The 24052-nt window shown below is 57.1% G+C and overlaps 8 protein-coding genes and 2 non-coding genes across 10 annotated transcripts; 7 read left to right on the top strand and 3 right to left on the bottom strand.

Moving 5' to 3' along the window:
* Positions 1-102: 102 nt before the first annotated feature.
* BO70DRAFT_415288 (type I polyketide synthase) lies at positions 103-7617 on the bottom strand (the record flags this gene model as incomplete). The annotated part of the gene is made up of 7 exons (XM_025547369.1): positions 103-248; positions 367-5370; positions 5439-6381; positions 6454-6816; positions 6881-7149; positions 7202-7346; positions 7414-7617. The coding sequence occupies 7 exons, from the start codon at positions 7615-7617 to the stop codon at positions 103-105; spliced, it is 7074 nt and encodes a 2357-aa protein (XP_025402707.1).
* Positions 7618-8112: 495 nt separating this feature from the next.
* On the top strand, positions 8113-9323 carry BO70DRAFT_415284 (zinc-binding alcohol dehydrogenase family protein; the record flags this gene model as incomplete). Its single annotated transcript, XM_025547368.1, has 2 exons — positions 8113-8230; positions 8288-9323. The coding sequence occupies 2 exons, from the start codon at positions 8113-8115 to the stop codon at positions 9283-9285; spliced, it is 1116 nt and encodes a 371-aa protein (XP_025402706.1). The 3' UTR covers positions 9286-9323.
* Positions 9324-9479: 156 nt separating this feature from the next.
* Positions 9480-10641, top strand: BO70DRAFT_393073 (uncharacterized protein; the record flags this gene model as incomplete). The annotated part of the gene is made up of 3 exons (XM_025546331.1): positions 9480-9666; positions 9738-10421; positions 10529-10641. The coding sequence occupies 3 exons, from the start codon at positions 9480-9482 to the stop codon at positions 10639-10641; spliced, it is 984 nt and encodes a 327-aa protein (XP_025402705.1).
* A 167-nt stretch (positions 10642-10808) lies between these two features.
* BO70DRAFT_368521 (NRPS-like enzyme) lies at positions 10809-14290 on the top strand (the record flags this gene model as incomplete). Its single annotated transcript, XM_025544629.1, has 5 exons — positions 10809-11023; positions 11231-13163; positions 13311-13601; positions 13781-14002; positions 14066-14290. The coding sequence occupies 5 exons, from the start codon at positions 10809-10811 to the stop codon at positions 14288-14290; spliced, it is 2886 nt and encodes a 961-aa protein (XP_025402704.1).
* A 403-nt stretch (positions 14291-14693) lies between these two features.
* Positions 14694-15939, bottom strand: BO70DRAFT_384887 (uncharacterized protein; the record flags this gene model as incomplete). Its single annotated transcript, XM_025545692.1, has 4 exons — positions 15545-15939; positions 15274-15451; positions 14826-15243; positions 14694-14725 (listed from the first exon to the last, which is right to left on the bottom strand). Exons 1-4 carry the CDS (start codon positions 15586-15588, stop codon positions 14694-14696), a joined length of 672 nt encoding a protein of 223 aa, XP_025402703.1. The 5' UTR covers positions 15589-15939.
* Positions 15940-16112: 173 nt separating this feature from the next.
* Positions 16113-16184, top strand: BO70DRAFT_t54. Its single transcript has one exon. It is a non-coding gene; the product is annotated as a tRNA-Glu (tRNA).
* Positions 16185-16763: 579 nt separating this feature from the next.
* BO70DRAFT_t55 lies at positions 16764-16837 on the top strand. Its single transcript has one exon. It is a non-coding gene; the product is annotated as a tRNA-Ile (tRNA).
* An 849-nt stretch (positions 16838-17686) lies between these two features.
* Positions 17687-18750, top strand: BO70DRAFT_358894 (uncharacterized protein). Its single transcript, XM_025542404.1, has 2 exons — positions 17687-18031; positions 18135-18750. The coding sequence occupies exons 1-2, from the start codon at positions 17784-17786 to the stop codon at positions 18529-18531; spliced, it is 645 nt and encodes a 214-aa protein (XP_025402702.1). The 5' UTR covers positions 17687-17783; the 3' UTR covers positions 18532-18750.
* Positions 18751-20501: 1751 nt separating this feature from the next.
* BO70DRAFT_358893 (DUF953 domain protein) lies at positions 20502-21241 on the top strand. Its single transcript, XM_025542403.1, has 2 exons — positions 20502-20807; positions 20958-21241. The coding sequence occupies exons 1-2, from the start codon at positions 20587-20589 to the stop codon at positions 21127-21129; spliced, it is 393 nt and encodes a 130-aa protein (XP_025402701.1). The 5' UTR covers positions 20502-20586; the 3' UTR covers positions 21130-21241.
* A 1159-nt stretch (positions 21242-22400) lies between these two features.
* Positions 22401-23924, bottom strand: BO70DRAFT_393068 (uncharacterized protein; the record flags this gene model as incomplete). The annotated part of the gene is made up of 1 exon (XM_025546330.1): positions 22401-23924. One exon carries the CDS (start codon positions 23922-23924, stop codon positions 22401-22403), a length of 1524 nt encoding a protein of 507 aa, XP_025402700.1.
* Positions 23925-24052: the final 128 nt, after the last annotated feature.

Genomic DNA, 24052 nt, shown 5'->3' with positions numbered 1-24052 from the left:
CTTCATGTACATACTTAATCACCCACACACACCCACATATACCTTCACCACCCACCTACATAAATTAATCCCACAGATTGACGATTCCCTCCTGATCCACAACTAACGACCCACAAACACACTCGCCGCGGCAATCTTCTCCGCCAACGCCCTCACAGGTAACGAACCCAGGAACTCAAAGGAAGAAAGCTCCGCCCCGAGCTCGCGGGCCACCCAGTTCTGCACTTCGGTTGCTTTGAGGGAGTCCACTGTACCATCACAATCAGAATCATAATCAGAAGCACAAACACATCCAAATAACCAACCCAACAAAGAATACCATAATGAAAGGAGGGAGGGAGACGGGGGGGGGAAACATAAACATACCACCCAACGCCGACAACGGCAATTCCGGATCCACGATGTCAGCATCCGCATCCGCGGCCATCGCTTTGGCGAGATACGTCCTCATGGCGAGTAACACGACAGGGACCGCCTCATCCATGGACCCTACTTTCTTGAGCAACGTCTTGGTCGACACGCCTCCGCCGCCCTCCCCTTCCCCATCCCTTCCCCCGACAGGCCACGCAACGCGATGCTCGAATTTCCGGTCCCCGCGCCACGACGCCTCGCCATCCCCTCTCGCCAAATCATCGCGCATCCCCGCCACAACCTGGCCTGGAACATCGACCTCACCCTGCAATAGGACCCGCACCAGCGTCTGCACCTCCGCCACTGAGACCTCCGTGCCAGAGAGATGGCTGTACCTCTTCCGCCGGTTCTCCGGCGTCTCCGCCACGTCCGTGAGGCCGCTGCCATCCGGCACAAGACCGATGTTGATACTATATCCCGCGAGACCCTGCCTCCTCCGCCAGAGCATCAAAGCATCTAGGAACGCGTTCCCGGCGGAGTAATTTGCCTGGCCCATGTTGCCGATGACGCTGGCGACGGAGGAGAGGGCGATGAAGGTGGAGACGGTCGGGAAGTAGGTGTGGAGGTTCAAGGTTCCGCGGATCTTGGGGGATGTGGATTGTGTCCACTGGTTGTGGGACATGTTGGTGAACATGCTGTCTTGGAGGTTGGTGGCGCATTGGATTATGGCTGTGATGGAGTGGGACTGGCTGTGGAGGTGCTGGGCGAGGCGGTGGACGTCCGGTTCGGAGGTGATGTCGCAGGTGAGGATGTCTGTTGTGCAGTTGTGGGATTGCAGGCGCCGTAGGCTGTCTTGTTGGGCGGGGTTGATGGTGCCGGACCGACTGAGGAAGACGAGGTGCCGCGCACCGCAGTCGACGAGAGTCGAGGCGAGGGCGAGGCCCAGTGTTCCTAATCCACCGACGAGGAGGTAGGTCTTCCCTTCTGGGAGGGAGACGGGGGCGGGTGGTGGGGGGATGATGGGGACTGGGTCGGGGGTGTCGAGGGATAGGGTTACGCGCGTGTTTGCGTCCCGGGCGTGAGACAGGGCGTGGTTCAGGTGAGCGACAGGGTAGGTCGGGTAGGCATGCACCGTTGCGAGCAGTTTCTCTTTCTCCGTGGCAAGGAGACGGAGGGCAGCGTGCATGCGGTCGGGCTTGTCGCGCAGGATGCGGGCCATCGGTAACGACGAGAACGTGCACCCGCGATCCGTGAAGCTATCTGGCAATGCAGCGGCCTTCATCTCCCCACTCGTGTCGACGTAGTGTCCTCCAGCGGCGAGACAGCGCGCGGCAGCCCGGCCGGCGGATCCTCCCCGGCTGCAGATTGCGGCGCGGACGCCCTGGCCGTGCGTGAGACGGGCGATGGTGGATTCGCATGCGGAATGCAGCAGGAGGACCCGGTCCTGGTCCTGGTCCTCGAGGGAGGGATACTGGGCCAGAATGGCGTCTTTGTCGCCGTTGGTCTCGACTGCGACGTACACCCGCAGGTCGGCGGCGAGGGCACAGCCCACTGTGGCCCGGAGGGTCTGACTGAGTGGTCCGGCCACGAGCACAGATTCTCCCGCCTCTAGACGGGCGGTGTCGAATAGGCTGCTGTAGGCCAGGGTGTATGATAGAGGCATGGAGACGGCGTGGGGGGGATCTATCCCCCGTGGGAGCTTGAGGGCTGCATGGCGGGGAACCCGGATATGCGTGGCGATGCGGTCTCCCTCCAGCATCACAATGGCCGCGTCGCCCTCTGCTAGACCTTCCACGGAGGGTCCAACCTGCCGTATGGTCCCCACGGCCTCCATCCACGACACCCGTGCTTCCGGGGCAGAAGTAGAGGCCGAGACGGACAGTAGTTGGAGCTGCACCTCAACGTGGTGCGCAGGGAGAGGAACCCCAACTATGCCCTCATCCGCCTCCCACTGACCCTCCTGCGTGAGCCGCAGGGGTCTGGGGTCCTCCGCCAGCCGGGCCATCGTCGCCCGCGCTCCATGCAGCAGAGTCTGCATGCCCTCATCAACCGCCTCCGAGGCCATGAGCCGCGGCACCAGCAGGCGACTCCCTTCGAGGCGGAACTCGTGGTCCGGGGCCCGCGATCCTTCCTGCTGCCGGGTGAGCTGCATGACCTGCTCGATGCCGCACGCAAGACGGGCTGCGTCTAGTCGATCCGCCTCAGCGAGCTGGAGCTGCGGGAGGGCCACACCGCGAACCTCGTTGCGCAGGGTACGGAGCAGCCCTGTAGTGGCACCAAAGGCCGCCTGCGCGGCGCTGCCTTCCTCCGGGACGGGGGACAGCCAGAGGACGTATCTCGCGTCGAGCAAAGCGCGGAACTGCTCCATTTCCGGGGCCGTCCAGGTCGATACCCAGGGCTGATGGAACTCGAGCAGCGAGATGACGGTTTGGTTGGCGACGGTGGAGACCTCATCCAGGCCGATGCAGCGGATGGCGGATTTGAAGACCGCCTCTAGCTGGCCGACCAGGGAGGCAGGGATCTGGTCAGGGTGTAGGGCTAGCACGTTGATGACGGAGTCCCAGTGTGTGGGCAGGGGCTGTCGCCGCGTCAGGAGGAAGGCTGCGTCCTCGGTCAGATGTTTCAGCTGCCATTCCACGCTTTCACTCGGGCACTCGACAGAGGGCTGTGGCATGCGGGCCACGGCTGCGAGGGGGTCTCCCGGGGGTGCTCGCACTGCCAACCATCCTTCCGGCCTGGTGATGGTACGTAGAGAGGCGAGTGTGGCAGGGAGAGCATTGCCATCCCATAGAGTGGGATGATCGAGGAGGACCACATCGTAGAGGCCATCTCCGAGGGAGGACGAGTCAAACTCGTCCAACGAGGACACCACCTGGACCTGCGCGCCGGGAAGGGTTTTGACCAGCCGGGCCTTCTCCTTCTCCTGCTCCTGCTCCTGTTCCCCTGGGCCCGTCAACACCACCGTCAGCTGCTGCAGACAGGGTCGATGACCGACAATGGGCGCCACCCCCTCCAGACTCCGGAAGATATCACTCGCGGCGGAGGATGCCACGACGAGAGCTCGCGCGTCGCCATGCGTATAGCACACCTGCGCCATCCACTTGTGCAGGAGACCCGACTGCAGGGCCGCGGAATCCAGATGCTCCCCCCAGACGACGGACGAGTACCGACTTGCACGATCGTCACCCTCCACCGCAGTCGCGGTCTTTTTCTGGACGGGCACGCGGCCCAGCCAAACGCCCTGGAGGAACACCCCCGGCTCGGACCAGCCCGGATCTGAGGCCAGACAATCAGATCGAGACTCGCCATTTTCCCAGCGAGTCTCGGTGTAGACAGCAAATTGGTCTCCAGCCTCCCAGGAGAGAGTCGTGGGCAGGTACAGCCGCTCCACGCCGACGGGGATATTGGCGATCTGTTTCGACAGGGCCTCGGAGCAGCACAGCACCGCCGCCTGGAACAGCGCGTCCAGGGCTGTGGGATGCAGGAAGCAGGGAGACTCGCGCTCATAGGGCATAATCCGCTGGGTGTCCGGCACAACGCCGCCGAGGCAGAGACGCTGTCCATCCCGGGTGAAAGCCGCGCTGGCAATGGAGCGAAATGTAGGGCCCAGGTTGACCCCCCCTGTCTGGGACAGCCATTCGTAGACAGCCTGGACTTCTTTCTCCTGCGCAGCCCCCTGGGCTTCCTGCACTCGCTCGACAGTGTGTTCCCATCCCACCGGATCACGGGTCTCATCGCCATCCCCATAATGCAGGCTCACCAGCCCGGCGGCATGCTGGATCCAGGAGGCGCCCTCGGGCAGGGAGAAGATGCCAAACTCGTACCACCCGGGCAGGCCCGCACGCGACGCCACATGCACCGTTGTCTCCAGCCCCCGGGCATCCGGGGGAATGACCATGCCTCGCCGGAACGCAATGTCCTGGAATTCGATGCCGGCGAGCCTTTGCGAGGGATCAGCCAGCTGCCGCGCGGCCTCGGCCACCATGCCCACCATTCCGGCGGCGGGATACACGATGGAGCCGGCGACGACGTGGTCCGCGAGCCAGGGCATCTCGGCCACGCGCAGGAAGTTGCGCCAGCGCGGCTCGAAGGGGTTGTGATAGTCGAGGGCGGCGCCGAGGAGGTCGTGGCGCGGCTCGCGACGCCGGCGCAGCTGGGCCGATTCCACCGGCTCGTGCCAGAAGGATGTCTGGTGGTTCCAGGGGTATGTCGGGAGGTCTGAAATCACCTCCACGGGCGGAGCCGTGCCATCGACGCCCCCGTTGACGGCGGCGAGGTCGATGGCCGCGCCGATGCTCCATATCGACCCCGCGACCTGCAGGGCCGTCTGCACGCCGTCCTCCTTTCGGCGGACGAGGGCATGGTAGGGCACGGCGGCCAGACCAGCGTTCACAGCCTGCAGGGTCTGCATGAACGGGCCCTTCAAGGCCTCGTGAGGGCCGATCTCGAGGAAACACCCCCATTTGACCGGCACTGGGCGACGGCGGGCCTTGCTGGCGTCGGGGAGGGTGGCCAGCTGCGACACAGCAGCCGCGAACTCCACGGGGCTGGTCAGGTTGCGCACCCAGTACGCGGCGCCCAGGTCGGCTGAGTGCACGCGCTCCTTGGTGACGGACGAGAGCATGACGATGGTATCCTGGCGGCGGTTCTGCGGCTGCACGGGCTGGATGGCCTGCTCGTAGGTCTCGGCTAGGGCTTGCATGTGTGGCGAGTGGTAGGCCGTGGTGACGCGCAATTTGCGGGCGAAATGCCCGTCGGCCTGCAACCGGTCCGCCAGGCGGTCGATCTGGTCGGCGTCGCCTGAGAGAGTGACGCTGGAGGGGCTGTTAACGCAGGCCACCACCACCGACTGCGCGGGCAGGGGGTCCAGGTAGCCCTGGGCTTCCGAGGCCGAGAGTCCGGCTGCCAGCATGCCTCCGCGGCGGCCATGATCGGCGATCTGCTGCGAGCAGACTCCCCGGAAGTGCGAAACTCGGATGGCGTCGTCGTGGCTCAGATACCCTGCCGCATAGGCCGCGCCTGTTCCATGTCCCTCTGGTTAACTTGCGCCGGTGGGGGAAGCCCTAGACAATGGGATGGGAACTTACCGATCTCGCCGCTGGAATGGCCCACGGTGGCCCGCGGATACACGCCCCAGCTGGCCAGTAGATCCACCAGAGCAATCTGCAGCGCACAGCAGATTGGCTGGCTGCGACTCGGCTGGTTGATGTGCGAGTCGGCCGCGTCGGCCGTGATCTCTGCGAGCAGGTCCCACGGGCAGTCAAGGCTCGCGAGTATCTGCTGGCTGCGCGCCATGCTCTCCGCGAAGACGGGCATGCCCAGCAGCTCCGCGCCCATCCCGGCCCACTGCGCGCCCTGTCCGGTGAAGACAAACGCGAGGGGGGTGAGGTTCGTGCGACTGGCGCGGGGGAAGCCGGGCAGGCCATGGGCCAGGGAGTCGCGCAGATTCTCGGCGGAGTCAGCCACCGCGAAGCTGCGGAAGGCCAGTTGTGAGCGGCGCATGGCCAGAGTATAGGCGACGGCAGACAGAGGGAGAGGCTTTCCAGCGGCAATGCGGGCATCGAGGAAGGCAGCCCATTTCTCGGCCGTCCGATCGATGCCGGCTTTGTCGTGGGTCGAAAACACCACCAGCTGGGGGGTGCGTGTGGCAGTGGCCGGGGAGGCCCGCGTTGAGGTCTGCCACAGATACTGCGAGGTGCTTTCAACGATAGCGTGGGCATTTGCGCCCCCAAAGCCGAAGGAGTTGATGCTGGCACGCTGAGGCAGGTGCGACGGCCAGGGCATGGCGGTCTCGTTCAGGCGAAGACGCCACTCATCCAGACGGATCTTCGGGTTCAGCTCCGTCACTCCGACTGTGGGCACCAGCATGCCCTTCTCCAGACAAAGCACCGTCTTGATCAGACTGGCTACGCCTGCGGCGCCTTCCGTGTGTCCGATATTGGGTTTCACGGAGCCCACGTAGACCGGTTCGTCGGCGGGCGTTCGTGCCGCTCCCAGGGTTTCCCCGATGGCGGTCAGTTCGATGGGATCCTACACATATCAGCAATCCTTCTGCCTTCCGGTGGGACCTTGGAGGACAGGGAGGGAGAGCGAGGGACATACACCGACGGGAGTCCCGGTCCCGTGGGCCTCGAAGAACGGGGTGTCCCGCATCGAGGGCAGACCAGGCCCATATACAGTCCTGATCAGATCGGCCTGGGCGACAGGATTGGGCATGGTGATGCCGGGGGTGCGTCCGTCTTGGTTGATGCCGGTGGCACGAACGACAGCGCGGATGGCATCGCCATCAGCCAGGGCCTGGGCCAGGGGTTTAAGCAACACGGCTCCCAGGCCTTCGCCGCGGCCATACCCGTTGGCTTGGATGTCGAACGAATGGCTGATCCCGTCCGCACTCAGCATGTGCATGTAAGACAGTCTTTGCGTGAAGTTGGGGTGAAGGATCAGACTGGCACCAGTGATCAGAGCCTAGACAGTGCGTAGTCAGACTTGTCAGAAATGCACAGCCCAGGAGATGTATGAACAGACAGACCATGCGACACTCGCCGGCCCGCAGCGCCTGCGCGGCCAGATGCAAGGCCGTCAGGCTCGAGGAGCACGCCGTGTCCAGCATCACGCTGGGCCCACGGAGATCGAAGAACCACGACAGCCGGTTAGCCAGCATAGTGCGCCCGTTTCCTGTGGCGGAGTTATGCGGCATGTCATAGATGTCGCGCGTCGACAGCAGCTCGTAGTCATTTGTCATGCAGCCCGAGAACACGGCCGTGCTGCTGCCAGGCAGAGACTCCATTGGCACACCCCCTATCGGTGTAAGATTATCGTCCAGACTAGCTGTAGCATCGTGGAAGCTCACCGTTCTCGAACGCTTCGTAGGCCACCTCAAGCAGGAGACGCTGTGCCGGGTCCATCCCTGCGGCCTCTTTGGCCGTGATGGAGAAGAACGGGGCGTCGAATCGCGCGGGATCCTCGTCTAAGAAGAAGCCGCTATCGTGGTTGATCTATAATATGCAGATGGAGATCAGTGGCAGACCATGCTGAAGCGCCAGGAGTTCAGAGTGGGCATACGGCTCCTTTCCGTTCATGGCTCGGATGATGCCAGGCCGACGCCTCGTACCGGGAGGCAGGCACTCGGCCATGCCCCGTACGGCCCTGTCGCAGCATCTCCCAGAACCCCTCGACCGACGAGGCTTCCCCAGAGAAGCGACAGCTCATGCCGATGACCGCGATGGGCTCGGGAGGTGTCCCTTGAGGGAGTCTTTTCGCTGGCATGTTGGATCGGGTGAGTCTGGACGAGTGGACACGGATGTGGATGGAAAGTAGAATTCTTTTTTATTGAAAAAAAAAAATAAAATAAAATAAAATAAAATAAAATAAAGATAAAACAAGGACACAACCGACACACAGGATCGTATCAGTAACTTCTGCTCTCCGTGCTCTGGTATCAGCCGCGTTGCGTTGTCTAGTTTATATGAATTAGGGTTGTCGCGGTGATATCATCCTCGGCGTCATCCGGCAGCTCGGAGACTCCCCAGCTGACAGCCTCATGCACGAGTGTCTATTTTAGGTCATTCTGGATGTCGGAAGCCTGGTATGATAGTGTTTAGCTAGATGCAAGGTTGCACAAGTGGATCATGAAGATCTCGGTCCCACCCAGCAAGAATGCTGAGGATAGAGAGTGAAATCATGCTCGCATGCGACCGTAGCCTATAAACAGGAGTCTTGAGACCGGCAGATTTGCATCGTAAGAGCCTTGCTAGCATCATCATGACTATTACCACTCAACATGCTATTGTCGTTCAGGGCCGGGGCCATGCCCTCCTGACCAGCCAGGTCCCTCTGCCCGCATTGCCGGAAGACTCGGTGCTTGTCAAGGTCAAAGCCGGTGCTTGAGCATTCCCTGCGATATGTGCTGCACCCCCCCACTGACCCATACTTGCAGTGGCCTTGAACCCGACGGACTGGAAGCATCTCGACTTCGAAGACTGCACCGGGGCCATCGTGGGCTGTGACTATGCGGGAGTCGTCGAGGCCGTCGGCTCCAAGGTCCAGAAGGCCTTGCACCCTGGAGACCGCGTAGCCGGGTTTGTTCACGGCTGCAATGCGATGCGTCCCGATGTCGGGGCATTTGCTCAGTATGTGATTGCCAAGGGGGACCTGCAGATACGTGTGCCCGATAGCATGGGTTTCGAGGCAGCGTCGACCCTGGGGGTCGGCCTCGCCACTGTTGGCCAAAACCTGTATCAGTCGCTGCAGCTCCCTGACCCCTGTTATGGACAAGGCCCAAGTCAGGATGCAGAAGGGGACTGCCCCCAACTGCTAATCTACGGGGGGGCGACAGCCACCGGCACCCTGGCCATCCAGTTCGGGAAGCTTTCCGGCGCCCGCGTCGTTACCACCTGCTCGGAGGCCAATCGCGCCGCCATGTATGAGCTGGGGGCGGATCTGGTCTTCGACTACCACGATCCCCGGGTGGGTGAGCAGATCCGCGAGGCCACCGATGACGCGCTCGAGTTGGTGCTGGATGCGGTTTCCACCGTCCAGTCCGCAGGGATCTGTGCCGCCGCGATCTCCTCCGACGGAGGGTGCTACAATGCCCTGCTGTATGTGCGGTGCCCCCGAACGGATGTCGACTCGCACGTCTCCATGGCGTATGACTTGCTGGGCGAGCCCTACCAGCAGGGGGCGAAGGAGGTGGCGATGGATCCGGCCAGCCTCGAGTTCGGGATTCGGTGGTGCGAGCAGATTGAGCGATTGCTGCAGGATCGGCGCATTATGCCGCATCGGTTCCAGGTCAAGGGGGGTGGGCTTGGAGGGATCGTGAATGGGCTGCAGTTGCTGCGGGAGGGCAAGGTGCGGGCATGCAAGTTGGTCTATCGAGTGGATGAGACGCCGTGGAATGCTGCAGCCGGCGCACTTTACATAGACGGCACCGAGTAGCACCGTGCAAGAATCCCCTCAGATAGGGTGGCTGAAATCTCCGCTCCAATCGTCAGGAAAGGGATATCATGCGTAACTGATGAATTCTGCAGAGAGCCAGATTTGGAAAGAAGGGGTGTTATCTGTGCAACATTCCAGACGATTTACTCCGTAGTCGGACTCGGGTATAAGTATGTATGCTCTCTACGGAGTAGATGTCGCCCTGTATCGGGTCGACCCCTGTGCAAGCCCTCGTCGTGACCATGAAGATCCTCTGTCTCCACGGCCACGGCACGAATGCTGCCATCCTGCAGTATCAGCTCTCCGGTGTCATCAACTTGGCTGATCCCAGCTGGGAATTCCACTACTTGACTGGGGAAGTGGACTGCCCTCCAGCTCCAGGTGAGCCACCCTCCCTTCCCAGTGGAGGACCCCAGGCCCAGCATTCTTACCACGGAATCTTTTTCCATCAGGCATCACAGACAACTTCCCTGGCCCCTACCGCTGCTACACGCGTCGGTTCGACCCGGCGAGCGAGGGCGCCGCACATGACCTGATCGACGACACAATCGACGAGCAGGGCCCCTTCGACGGGGTCCTCGGGTTTAGCCAGGGGGCAGCCATCGCCGTCTCGTATCTCCTAGAGCACCAGGCCCAACAGCCAGACAAGCCACTCCCATTCCGTTTTGCGGTGTTCTGCTCAAGCACGGTCCCCTGTGCCGCGGATCGTGTTTACAGCCAGACGGTCCTGGGATGCCTATCGCCCGAGGAGGAGCAGCATCTTCGATCCGGCCAGGACGAGAGGATCGCGCAACTCCCCAAGCATGCGCGCACCGCCATCAGCACGCTGATTGAAACTCTTGATCAGACGGCGCCCATAACCCAGCAGCATCGGTCGTTCTATCTGGATCGGCCTCTGGCGGAGATTCCCTGTGTGCGGCATCCGGAGCTGTGCGCCACCCGCCTGGCTATCCCTACCCTGCATGTTCGCGGGAAGACGGAACAGCCGGAGATCAAGCATATGGGCCAGCTCGTGGAGGCATTCTGTCTGACTGGGAAGCGGCGGTCATGGGAGCATTCGGCGGGGCATGATTTGCCTCGCTCGGGGGGAGAGGCAGGCCATTTCCTCTCGGGGGTGGAGTGGGTGGTAGGCCAGAGTCAGTTGCCGACGCAGTGAGACTATTTGTCGATACAAGGAGTAATAAACATTAGATAGACATTCTGACCGTCACATGGCGATATTTCGCAATGTCCAACGTACTAGTGAACGAAGGAGTGGCTCCTGATCTCGATGGCTCGGCCTGGGAATTCCAGCTTCCAGCCAGTCGCAGGCTTGATGTCACCTCTTGCCCTGTTGGAACATGCAAGAACCACTGAAGGTTCCTTGTGGTCGATCCCTGTGGGGTTGACCCATGCAGGGCGCCCAATTTGCCAATTCTAGAATACCATAATGCCAGCTGACTACCTTTAAACAATGCATATAAAGCCGTTTCCCACCAGATGACTGCCCCATTCCCTCTAATCTGGTACACACACATTGAACCATGGCATCCACTGAGCCACCCGGTCGTCTTCTCACGCAACTGGTGGACGAACAGGCTCAGTCTCGGCCTGGCGCTCTCTACTGCCTCCATGCCGTCTCGCAAGACCCCAGCCAGGGGTGGCGTCCGATCTCCATCCAGCAGCTGGCCCAGGCCGTCAATCGGCTGGCCTGGTGGCTGGACGACCGACTGGCCGGGAAGAAGAACCAGGTCCTGGCGTATGTTGGGACAAACGACCTGCGGTATGCGGCGTTCATGCTGGCTTGTATGAAGACAGGCCATGCGGTACGCGTGCCCCTCCCACCTCCTCCCCTCATCCAGACGTGCTGATCGACGCAGACGTTGTTGCTCTCGACGCGGAACTCGCAGGCTGCCTCCCGACATCTGCTCCAGGCGACCAACTGCTCCGTGCTAGTCGATGGGAGCGAGAGACCGCAGCTGCGACGTGCCCTCGACGAGCTGGAAACCAACTGCGCTGATGTGCCGGTGGCGCGATGGCCTATGGCGGCTGTGTGGGAGGTGTTCTCCTCGGGCTCCGTCCAGCCCTATCCGCACCGCGAGCACTTCGTTGACATCGAGGATCGCGCGGCCTTGATCATCCACAGCTCGGGCACCACCGGCCTGCCCAAGCCGGTGGTCGTCAGCCACGGATACCTGGCCACCCTCGACCACATGGCCTCCCTCCCAGTTCCTCCGGGCCGCCAGACCGCACAGCTCTTCCTGCGATGCCAGGGCCAGCTGCGCTTGCTCCATGGGCCCCTCTTCCATTTCATCGGTCTGGTCTGTCTTTCCGAGTGCATCTTCTTCCAGACCCCATTCCTGCTGCCCCCGGACCGCCCGTTGACTCCGGACCTGTTCGTGACCATCATGGCCATGGACTCGCCGCCAGAGTGGGGGCTCGTCGCCCCCTACCTGCTGGAGGGCCTGGCGGCGTCCGAGCCCGGGCGACAAGCCCTAGCTCGTCTGTCGGCCCTGAACTACGGCGGGGCCCCCATCGCCTCCACCACAGCCGAAACCGTCGCCTCGCTCCTTTCACTTCAGACCATGATGGGCAGCAGCGAGACGGGCTACACGCCGACCCTGCTGTGCGAGGACCCGGCTGACTGGGGGTACATGGAGTGGAACCCGGCATTCCAGCTGCGGATGGAGGAGGTGGGCGAGGGTCTGTGGGAGCTGGTGCTCCCTCGCCCGGCCTCGCGTCACTACCACGCCATCTTCCACACATATCCCCATCTCACCGAGTATCGCACGGGGGATCTATTCCGGCCGCATCCCCACAAGCCCGGGCTGTGGCGCTACGACGGCCGTGGGGACGACATTATCGTCCTGAGCAATGGGGAGAAGTTCAACCCGATTGACGCGGAGAAACGGTTGGAGTCCCATCCCCTCGTGGCGCACGCGGCCATCTTCGGCCAAGACCGATTCCAGGCTGCCTTGCTGGTCGAGCCTCAGTGGGATGAGTTGCCTGCTGCGTGGACCCCCGACTCTCTGCGGCAGACCCTGGGCTCGCTGATCGACCAGGCCAACTCGCTTCTTCCGGCGCATGGTCAGATCCTTCAGTCGCATGTTGCATTCAGCTCGAATGATCGCCCGTTTGCCCTGTCCCCCAAGGGTACTCTACGGCGTCGGGAGACGGCCGAGATGTATCACGCAGTCCTGGATGGTCTGTACGCCCAGCCTCCTCGCAACCCTCTTTCATCGCCCACTCCGGTCCAACCACCTGGATCAAGCCTGGAGGCGATCCAGCATTGGGTCCAGCAAGTGGTGGCCGGGATTCTGGACAGCAGTGCCGTCAGCCCTCACGACGATATCGTTGCCCTGGGGATGGACTCGCTGCAGGTCGTCCGCCTCTCCCAGCGGCTTCAGGATGCGGCCACGAGCCTTCATCCAGCCCAGCAGCCTCTGTCCTGGACCAGCACCACCATCTACGAGATGGGTACCGTCCAGCGACTCGCCACCGGCCTGTACCAGCATTTCCACCCCCAAACCCGACGAAGATCCTGGACCCGCGACGACCAACTCACGCACACCATCTGGCAGCACGCACGGTTCATGCGCGGCTCGGGCCTCACCGTCGCCCTAACCGGCTCAACCGGCTCACTAGGAAGCTACCTGCTGCACCAACTCCTCCAGAGCCCGTTCATCTCACAGATCTACTGCCTCAATCGATCGCCCGACGCTGCCGATCGACAATCATCCAGCTTCCACGAGAAACAGCTCGCCCAGGACTGGCTGACACGCGCCACACCCGTCCAATTCTGGGAAGCGCATCTGGAAGACGAGCACCTCGGGCTATCCGCACACCGCTACCACACCCTACAACACACCATGGACGTGCTCATCCACAACGCCTGGCCCGTGAACTTCAACCGGCCCCTGGACAGCTTCAATCCCTCGCTGACCGGCACCCGTTGACTCCTGGACCTGGTCTCTGGCTCTCCCCGCCATCCCGCATTCCACTTCATCTCCTCCATCGCCACCATCAGCGCCCCGTCCATGTCTGAGACTACCAGCACCCCCATCCCGGAGACCCTGCATCCCGCCACCAGGGTCCTGCCCCAGGGCTACGCGGAATCGAAGTTCGTCGCCGAAGCCCTCTGCGGCATCGCGGCCGAGAGCCAGCCCACCACCGCGCGAATCGCCATCCACCGCGTCGGCCAGCTGGGAGGGCCATCCACCCCGGAAAAAGGCATGTGGAATCCCCGCGACTGGGTGCCTGCGTTGGTCCGCTCGTCGCAGACAATGGGCTTGCTGCCGGATAGTCTGGGGGGGTTGCGCGTCGATTGGTTGCCTATCGTAAGCTTGTCTCCTTCTCCTTCTCCTTCTCCTTCTCCTTCTCCTTCTCCTTCTCCTTCTCCTTCTCCTTCTCCTTCTCCTTCTCCTTCTCCTTCTCCTTCTCCTTCTCCTTCTCCTTCTCCTTCTCCTTCTCCTTCCTCCTTCTCTCACCCCACAGCAGAAACTGACACCGATGAAAGGACATCGCCGCCCAAGCCATCGTCCAAATCGTACACACCCATATGAAACCATCCCTCCCCTCAACACCAGCATCACCAACACCAAACCCCCTGACAATCTACCACATCACAAACCCCCACCCGCAGCCCTGGCGCGCACTATCCCAACTCATCGCGGATACCATCTCCGCGAAGATCGTCCCGCTAGCCGAGTGGGTAGCGGATTTGCGGGGGAGGGTATCAGTATCAGAGCAAAGCAATACTGACAAAGATACAAATACTCCGCATGGAAATAAACATGGGAAGGGAAATGAGCTAGAGGATCTCCCTGCCGCCCCACTGTTGGGATTCTTCGCCGTGTTGGACGAGAGCGAGAAATCGAGGCAGACACTAGGTGTGGTGGAGGTGGAGGTGGTAAATGCGAGGAGAGATAGTCGAGTGATGCGGGAGGTCGGGGGTGTGGATCGGGGGTTGGTGAGGACGTGGTTGGAGCAGTGGGTGGAGGGGGGGTGGATTGTGAGAGGGAATTAGATATATTGGTGTTGGTTGGAGGGGGAGGGGGTTGAATGTGGTTGATTAGATTTTATTTGGTTGGAAGGTCTTGGGGGCTGGGGTGGGTTAAAGCTGAGGTGAGGGGGAAATAGTGAATGGTTCCAAGGGCTGCTTACTACCTATGGTTGTAGTCCCTCTGTCTGTGTATAGTTGAATGAATCAATGATCCTTGATGACTGGACTTGGGATGTGGAGATATATGTATATAGATGGTATTTAGAGGAAAAGCTCTCAGCTGCTAGAGGCAAGTGGTATCAACAATAAATAATCCATTAAAGAAATCTAATCTTTTATAAATAGCTGAGACTTTAGCTTTTTATAGTCTTATTATTATATAGCTTTAACTTAACTTTTTTATTTAAAATAGTTTTTTTCCACTCTATTAAGATAATATAATACCGGCAGTCAGGGCCGCTAAAGAATCGATGTCTACAAGAATTAATTACTGACACATTGCGCTGCTCTGACACAAATTGATGGGGTGGAGGGGAAAGCTGAGGGAACAAGCACTTACATGGCCCACGCCCAACCGACAAATCACGTCGTTTGCCATACCATAATCCAATTGTTGTATCAGGACCAATGCAGAAATGACGCTTGCTGGTCGGCAAAGTGCTTGAAATGTCAATCCAACTGGATTTGTCTTGCGAATATTTGCAGTAATAAAGGCTCCCACCTGCTGGGAAACGTAGAGAAAGGAGTCGAGACTCCATCTGCACAATTTGGAGCACCAAATTTATCCTCTCCTTTTCCGATAATTGAGACCAAATATCACCTAAATTATTTCCCTGTACGAGCTCCATGAATATGTATTCTGTTCCCGCAGCGTTGTCCGACCTGGCAGAGTACCCGAAGACCTTCGGAACAGGTATACCTTGAGATCGGAGGAAATCCATCGTGGCAACTTCGCTCGCGATGACGAAGAATTTTGGCTCGGTGACAGGCTAAGGGATGCGTGCAACAAGTTGGAAGCCATCATTCATAGTAACAAGGAAACTTCGATTGAACCCCCCCTCAGCTAGTTTCTCGAAAGTGGAGACGTCTTCTTCCTTCCGGTGAACTGATACTGCTGCAAGTCGCTTGAGTTCAAGGACGTTGAAAGCCCGTCTTCTTTCATATTGCCGTAGATGGTCATTGTAGCTTAACCTGATCGTTAGTCAATGAATCCTTGATCAAAGCAAAAGGGCGAGGTGGAAGAGGAAGGCAAAGCAAGGCCATGGCAATCCTACATACATCCATCTCCCGGACGTATATTCAAATAAATGGGAGTCTGGCATCTTTCCGTGAGTATAAAAATGATGTACAGCGCCCGGACTCACTTTGCGGATCGTGATAAAAAAACCTAGACCAGCGGGAAAGGCGATTGATATATTGGGAGATTCTCATTTCTTGATGAAAGCAAAAAGGGTTTTCGCGTGTCCGGTAGTGTTCTTTTATAGAATTCTTTCCTACAGACCAGAGTAAAAGGCGTCATCTCGAGAGCAATGATAAAGGTTGAGGGGGAAACAGGACGGAGGGCGGCGCAGATTGTTATTGCGGGATCGCAGGAGAGTCGACGAGTTACACGGGAAGGGGGTGGCGGAGCTCAGGAGCTCGGTGATCCGGATTGATAGCAAAAATGCCTCACCTGTAAGGCCTAGGGATGGCCGAGAGACGAGGGCGAAAAGAAAAACGACCTGGGTTGTTGGGTTGGGGAGGGGAAACAGGGGACTAGATAGAACCACGCACGGGTATGCGCAAAGCCAAGTGCGCTAAACTAAAGGGGTCATAACTATACCAAACCCGACTTTTATTATAGTAGTCCGATATGGTGTAGTGGCTAACATCGCCGTCTCTCACACGGCAGCCGGGGGTTCGATTCCCCCTATCGGAGTCCAATTCTTCTTTTTGGTTTTTTTTGAAGTTCTGTGGGGTGGGTGGATGGGTGGGTGAGTGGTTAGGTTAGTGGGTCTACCTACCCTAAGGCGGAGCCAGTGTATCTAGAGTTTGCTGTGGAATGTTAACTTTCTGTGTAGTTGATATGTTTTAAAAGTACCTTTTCTGTCACTGTTTTTAGAAGGGGTTAGTTTCTCGCATCCCTCAGCTGTCAGTATATCATCCAACTTGAATGAAAGAAGCAGTCAATATTATGCTCAACTCTCCTTTGACCTTACTGTACTCGTCACCGCCGCATCAATCGCCACCCCCATCCGCTGATATGGCTTGCTTTCCACCGATGTTCCCGATATATATACCGCAGCATCAATCCTTCCTGATCAACAAACAACAAAGTCCCGGCAAGAGCAGCGCTCCAAGCAGGGGGACGATGGTCAAATAATATGGCAGGTACCTGTCAGCAGCACAGTCATTTAACCGTGACATTGACAATGTGTCTGGTTCCTGGGTTACTTACACCTCCGATAGGAAAGTTTTAGGTTATGTAACACTAAAACGAGGCAAAATATATCAATCGGGTCCCATAGCTCAGTTGGTTAGAGCGTAACGCTAATAACGTTAAAGTCGAGGGTTCGACCCCCTCTGGGACCATTTCCTTTTTGCTTTTTATTTTTCTGCCTCGGACACACTTTTATGCGCAGTCCCTCTCCGCCATTCGTCTGCTGAGTCCACCCGCAGGCTGTGTAACCAGTCACCGTCATCCACTGGCAGCTGCAGAGAACCTTATTACGATCACCCCGGACTCTTCCCAAACCGGCCTCGTGCCTAATAATGGCAGTTGGTGGGTGGACCGGGACATGTGATTCCCACAGCATCCGGGCAGGGATCATGGCGGTGCGCGTCGACCTGCCTTGCAAACCGGGCTTAGCGTGGGCCCCTTCGCCAATGGGATCAGCAACGTGACATCATGACCGGGTCAGGGTCCGAGCGGTGCCGGCCAACCAGAGCGCAGCTACTGTGGCTGGTGTGGCTGATGACTGCTGTCCGCCCCGCCCGGGGACCCCGGTGACCAATCGTGTCATCCGACAATGACACTGCTATTGTCGTCATCCGTGGATCGTCCCGAAGGCGCGCACGCGGGTGGACTGACTGCGTTCTCGCCCACTGATCGTCTCTCCCCGACACTCCACCATTTTACCTCCCCCAACACCACTGCAATTCTGCTGCCTTCCTCCCGCAAACTCTGTCCTCCCAGCCATCCTTATAGCCCGGCCATCCGTCCTGAGCTAGGCCCTACGTTTGTTTCATCAACAATAACACTCACTACCTCCCCCCACTCCCACTTACCACCTAACCACACCACCTATACACACCACTCATCCCAACAGAGGACCACACAACCATGGGCTTCGGCGGAGCCTTCCTCCGCATCCTGAACCTCTCGATCCGCGTCCTGCAATTCCTCGACGCGGCCGTCATCCTCGGAATCTTCTCGTACTTCCTCGCCGAACTCGCCCGCCATGACCAGTCGATTGCGCAGTGGATCAAGGCCGTCGAGGGGCTTGCTGGCGCAGCGGCCCTGTACGGCATCTTCGGGATGCTCTTGACCTGCTGCTTGGGGGGTGTCGCCTTCTTCGCGTTCCTGGCCATCGTGCTGGACGTGTGCTTCATCGGCGCCATGATCGCCATCGCGATCATGACCAGACACGGGGCCCAGTCGTGCTCCGGGACCGTGAATACCCCGCTAGGCACGGGCGCGAGCACCAGCAAGTCGGTCGGGGGGACGAGCTTCCACTATGCGTGTGAGCTGCAGAAAGCGGCGTTTGCGGTGTCGATTATTGGGATGTATGTTCCTTCCTCTCTCCTTCCCTCTCCCTCCCTCTCCTTCTTTTCCATTCCAACGCCATATTTGTCAATGATTAAAGCACTAATCATGATAATGATCTAGTTTCTTCTTCCTCATCTCGATCCTCCTCCAAGTCCTGTACGCCCGCTACCACAAGCGCGAGAAGCGTTTCGGCCCGTCCCCCGCAAACGGCTACACATCCGGCACGACGCGGGGCTTTGCCTTCTGGCGCAGAAACAAGCGGAGTCCCGACTCTGGCACCGAAGACGACATGCTGCCGACTCATCCCACGCCCCACGATATGGAGTTGGGGACGACCAGCGTGGGTCCGGGTGGTCTTGCCGCCGAGAAGGAGGACGGGATGAATGGCGCCGGCAATAATGGTTACTTTTCCAGAAAGAAGAGGGAGAGTACGGCTGGGTTGAATGTGAATACGGCGACCCCGACGCCGAATGCCGGGTATGGATATGGGAACTCGGCCTATACCGGGAATTATTAGATGATTTGCTTTCCAGAGAAGGGGGTGTAAGGCGGCCTCCTGGTGCGGATGCATGGAAGGATGAATGATGAATGAACTCGCACGGCCTAAAAGATACCATGGATTTGAAATGGGTTGATTGATTGATTTTTGGATGGATAGGACTGGTTTCTTATTTTGTTCCTTGGTGTATCATATTAGGGTATATATATGTTTAATGATTACTTTGATATTTACTCGTCGCCTGCGCCTTCGAACCTTTCAGGGTTAGTTGGGTTGGCCGGCCCTCTGATCCATAACCCGCCACAGCTTAATACTAGATATGTATATCTTTTATATGTGATTCCCGTATAGAAGGTAGTACACAAAAATGCTAAAGAAACCAATGATATCCGGAGAGAGACCATCATGACTGGGATAATATTATGATTGATGTAATAGATAAGTTCATGTCATAGAAGTGACATCGTCTCCTTCATCCAAGCCCGGGGATGGTGAGACGTTTATGTGATGTGGATGGGGATGGGGATGGAGACGCATCAAGAAATGTACACACCCACCGGGTTGCTATGTGCACATACCAACCACTACAGTCACCTGCCTTCCTAAATGGGGCTTTAAGCAGACATTATCTTCTGCGCACCGCCTTCATCACATGCTGATAGTTTCTGCCTGCGACTTCAGGCTCCAGCTCGCTACTTGTACACCCCGCAGCCAGCCATCCTTTCTTTCCTCCATCACCACCTAGCTAGCAGAGCCATCTAAGCATCTTCGTATTTTTACATAAAATTCGAATTGGTAGTTGCCTCTGTAATGAGTCCTCTCCACCATGAGTCTCCTCCATCACCAGACATATGACGGCGAAGATGTCAAATCATGCGGGGCTAGCGATCCAGTGGCGCTGTAGCGTCTCCCTGTTGAGCATGTATCTTTGTCGCTATTCGTGTCTGACTGCTAGTGTGCTTACCCATGCTGATGCCAACCTATCATGCATTTATCGCCCCGACATGAACACATTCTTCGAACTTGAAGCCAGAAATCCCATCTTCTCTAGGATGATCACAGAGGCAGAAGGAAGAAAAGGGGCACCTGGGAGCCAGTTTCTCGACTGAAACGAATCCTCTCGCCGACTCCAGTCCCGATACATATGCAAGGTCAACCACATAATCGGATTCCACGCGATACTTTGCCATAACTTCAAACTCTAAAGAGTCAAACGGCAAGCGTCATGTTGGAGCTTCTGCATCTCAACCTGGCACTAGCAATAATGAGCATGATGGTATAGTGGTCGTGGGAGCAGGAGCTGACTACGCGTGGGATGTAGTAGGCGATCCGACACTCATACCAGCAACAGTAACTGCTTCTTTCTTCGGCTCCGCAGATTCTACATCTAATCCAATCCATGGACATGAGAATATGTGCTTCAACAGCTCTAGAAATAGTTCCGCAACCTTTCTCACAAAGCCCAACCCCAACAGTCCGATCCAGACGGCTTAGGGCTCCAAGGATAGCAGTGCTTCTGGCCGCCACCCCAGCCTCCTCGACAGCGACTGTTGAAAGTTGTTGCAGCAGCGATCTTCACGGGCTCGGGATAGAGGTCATCATCTGCGCACGGCATTTCTGGAGTTTCTGAAGTATGTTTGATAAAAGTATATAATTCAGATACTAACATGTTGATTATTGCTTATCAATAATATGAATTACTTAGACTCTCGGGAACTGGAATATTCCTGCTTCCAGCTCAGTTGATAGTCTACGTATGTGCTCTTGCAAAAAAGTGAAACAAAACCCCTCGAGTAAAAAGGTGTCCAGCCCTAGATGGGTGTGCTAGCGCCACATCCACCAAATAAAATATCCCCTCATTCACCGCCCGGACTATCAATAATGCCGGCAGAAATCACGTCTCCGGGCCGCGGAATGCCGCCATCGCGGGGTTTCCCGCTCCCTCCAATTTTCCATACTGGGATTATTTCCCTCTTGCTCCTCTTCCTCTTCCTCTTGCAATCTCCAACTCCAGTCCCATCTCATTCGACACCGCCACCACCACCACCACCAACAACGACAACGACAACTACAATGCCCCTCCTCACCAAATGTCAAATACCCACCTCAGCCGACCAGCTCGAGTTCCCCCCGAACGCCAACGTCCTGTTTGTTGTATTCGTGACCTCCGACGACCCAGCGACGGGTCAATCATGGTGTCCGGATGTCCGTGCCGCCTGGCCCGTTCTCGAGGCCACGTTCTCCCCCGCGGATGCGCCCCAGCTGGCTGTTGTAGAGGTTGGACAGAAGCCTGAGTATGTCGTCTGTTTGTTTGTTTTCTTGCCTCTGTTTGCTGTTGCTGTTGCTGCTTGTTTGAATAAATAAACAACCCCCGACCCCCCCTTTTTTTTTGTTTGGTAAAAAGTGGCTGACATAGAAACGAAACAACTACCTATCATCTGTAGATGGAAAGATCCCCAGAACATCTACCGGACTACGTGGAAGGTTCCGTGCATTCCGGCGTTGATGCGGTTTGAGCGCGTCCACGGAGAGACGGTGGAGACGGGGAGACTACTTGAGGGGGAGATTCTGGATCGGGAGAAGCTGGGGGAGTTTGTGGGGTTGTCTGTTGTATGATAGATAGGTTCTTCTACTATCTGGGTGAATTTGGTTTCTTTTTATGCTCGGACTACTCCGTAACTACTAAGGTCGAGGTTGTGTGATGGATGCGCAATGTAATCAATACGAAGTACAGCCTGTGGCATGTATGGCTTCTGGGGCTATTGGGCGGAGCGGACGCGATATATGCACACCCCCAAAGGGCACACCCCAGCTAATCACAAACCGTGGGAATTAATTATCAGTTTATATAACCCGGAACATATGATGTTCTGAGGGCAATTAAGCAAAATCTGGGGGCTGCTATGTATGTATAAATGTGTTCGGCCCGTGCCGTCAACCATCGCCGGGTGGAGAGAGAGCATCGGTCGGTATTTAGCATGCCGTCGTCGTATAGTATCGACACCCCATTTAGATGTAAGGGGGGCTAAGGGCTATGACAAATCAAATGTCATGCATGGAGTGTATCCCTGTGGTTAGTTAGGGTAAAGAGGAAACGGAAGATTGTCCTAATTTTAAGAGCTGTCTTGGAATGAGACTAGGTGTAGCTAGTTGAGGGTCTCGAGATTTTGTCAACCGATGATCATTTTATTATGAGGAAGTTATGAAAATCAAATTAGCACGACTCAAACGTCCCGTCAAACTCCAGAGAAGCATCATTAATACCATCCAATTCAGGTAGAGACCGTAGCCATTCTTCTAATACGCAAACGGGCTTATCCTTGCAGTCCGAAGAAAAGGCTGTCGGAGCTGAGATTGTAGTATTATCCACTTACCCATCACTTCCAGATCGATGCAGATAAAAGCCCAAATATAAAAGATTCTCACAGCACACAGATCTTTTCCCGTAGGTGTCCAGTTACTTCAGTCAGTGTACAATGGACAGCTTTTGTCCAGGGGCCAAGCTGTAATCGACAGCGCTGCGATTCGCAGTCTTGCTGCTATCTTGTTTTTCTTCCTTCCGTCTCCACCTCCTTCTTGAAGCACCGTGGATCTTGGAGACGTTTGATCAAGGCTTTTGATAAATTCGGATACTGCAAGGCTAGTACTATAAAGCGGAATCCCCCCTCCCTGCAGATAGTCGTAAGGATCAAGCAACATCTATTCTCTTGGACAATACGCTCGACTTCCGAAGTCTATCACACATTTTTCTTCTTTAATAAAAACGATACAAAGGGTTGTCTTATGGATGAGCCTGGGGCATAAATATTGCTATTGCTGAGCTATACTCAATGACGATCAGCCTGACAACGCGGGTCGCTGACTGTGGGACTGAGATTTCTCCACGATCACATGCCATTCACCTTGGGAAGCGAACCAGTGACCTCATTTGCCACTCCTGCCTGCTTCACATATTCGTCGACGTTCTTGTCACTGATCATGTAAACGGCCTGCGTGAGTTTATCGCGTCTTCCTTCCACAATTTCAGTGTTGATATCGGCCTCCACGATGACATAGTCCATATAGAAGGTGAATGTATCCTTAGTACTCTCCTTCAGGCACGTCTTGGTCGTTTCCTTGTACGACTCGCTGTCGATTTTCATGTACAACAGTTGGCACCTGGGCTGCATTACCCAGTACTTATTATCATCGTCGCCCACGTTGACTTTCAATATCTGGTGTATCTGCTTGGAGAAGGCGTTCCGGAAGCCTGTTGATTTCGTGTCGGTTTTCACCTGCGCGATCGCCGAGATATACTGCTCGATAAACCCCGATATCTCGGCCAGCGTTCTTTCGGAGAAGTCAAATGGTTGGAAGATATCCTTTGAAAATTCGATCTTCAGGTCCGAATGCGTGACCTCCTTCTTATAGGTGCGAGTGTACATGTTGATGCTGTCGTAGTAGCCCCCCAGCCCTCCATGTATGACTTCGTACGCGATGTCGGCATTCTCCTTCATCGCCAGGTTGGCCTCCTCGGGATCGGTAATGCCGTATGGTTGCTTCCGGTCTGTCGTACTCATTCTCTTGAGCCGCAGGATCTCTTGGAACAGGGTCGCCAGTCCAGTCACCAGCTTGACGTCTTTGTAGTAGTCTAAGACCTTTGGATCTTCGTCCGTCGGCTTGACATTGGTGATTGGTGGCTTGGGCAGCTTGTTCTCGGACACTTGCTGCCTTGGCGGCTTGCCATTGTCTGTTAGAAGGTTCATGAGTGCATCCAAATCCCCTTTTTTGGGTGCGGGTTCAGGCGCCAACGGAGCAGAACCGGGCTTCGGGGGTGCAGACTCGGGCTGCAGGGAAACAGAATTGCGCATCAAGGGAGCGGCTGCAACTCCATCGATCTTTTCATCCCCGGAAATCTTCATCGCCGCAAAATCATCACAAGCCCCGCGCGAGACTGCCTCACGGGGCGCCAGCCCCTTTGCTCGGGATGGATGATCAGCCAGGCCCACCAGTTTGTCAAAAAGGTCGTGGGCCGCGCTATTGGTAACATGCGCTAATTCCAGGTCGGGTTCTTCCTGCACCGGGCTCCTGACAGACTCCAGTGAGATTTTCTGCGCATGTTCAGGCGTCTCGGCAGAGTAGTGGTGAACAGATGGGAGGCTGTCGTCGTCCGAAACTTTCAGAACAATGACCCCCCCCTTGTTCAGGGTGACGTTGTTGGGGACAGCGAAGAATTTTCCACAATCGCCGCGAGGCTGGATGAAGAACCATTTGATCTCCAGGCTGAAGTTGAGGGTTTCGTTGCGAGGGTGCAGAGTGATGAAGTGCTCCTCGCTGATAAAGGCCGCGGCGAGAATATCCTCGCCGAGCCGGTTGACGAGGGTCGATTGGGTGAGGGAAATGATGGGGAGGGAGTCACCCATGATGGTCATCGTGAACGGATTGATTTGAGAAACTTTGAGTGAGTCTAGATATCGCGACTTTGTTGTCCTTTTCTGTTTGGTATGGATTCAGCGGACTAACCACGAGTCTGGGATGGTAGGTAACATGTTCATTTCGC

The sequence above is a fragment of the Aspergillus heteromorphus genome (genome assembly GCF_003184545.1).
Source record: "Aspergillus heteromorphus CBS 117.55 chromosome Unknown BO70scaffold_3, whole genome shotgun sequence".
In the NCBI taxonomy this organism is placed as follows: domain Eukaryota; kingdom Fungi; phylum Ascomycota; class Eurotiomycetes; order Eurotiales; family Aspergillaceae; genus Aspergillus; species Aspergillus heteromorphus.
Note: the sequence above shows the minus strand (reverse complement) of the source record. Positions and strands in the feature narration are given on the sequence as shown.

Bases quoted from the DNA above. Each gene is read 5' to 3' on its own strand.
- BO70DRAFT_358893 (XM_025542403.1), top strand. From the start codon at position 20,587: ATGCCCCTCCTCACCAAATGTCAAATACCCACCTCAGCCGACCAGCTC. The intron at 20,808-20,957 runs GTATGTCGTCTG...TATCATCTGTAG, and splicing joins GAGGTTGGACAGAAGCCTGA to ATGGAAAGATCCCCAGAACA.
- BO70DRAFT_358894 (XM_025542404.1), top strand. From the start codon at position 17,784: ATGCTCTTGACCTGCTGCTTGGGGGGTGTCGCCTTCTTCGCGTTCCTG. The intron at 18,032-18,134 runs GTATGTTCCTTC...ATAATGATCTAG, and splicing joins GCGGTGTCGATTATTGGGAT to TTTCTTCTTCCTCATCTCGA.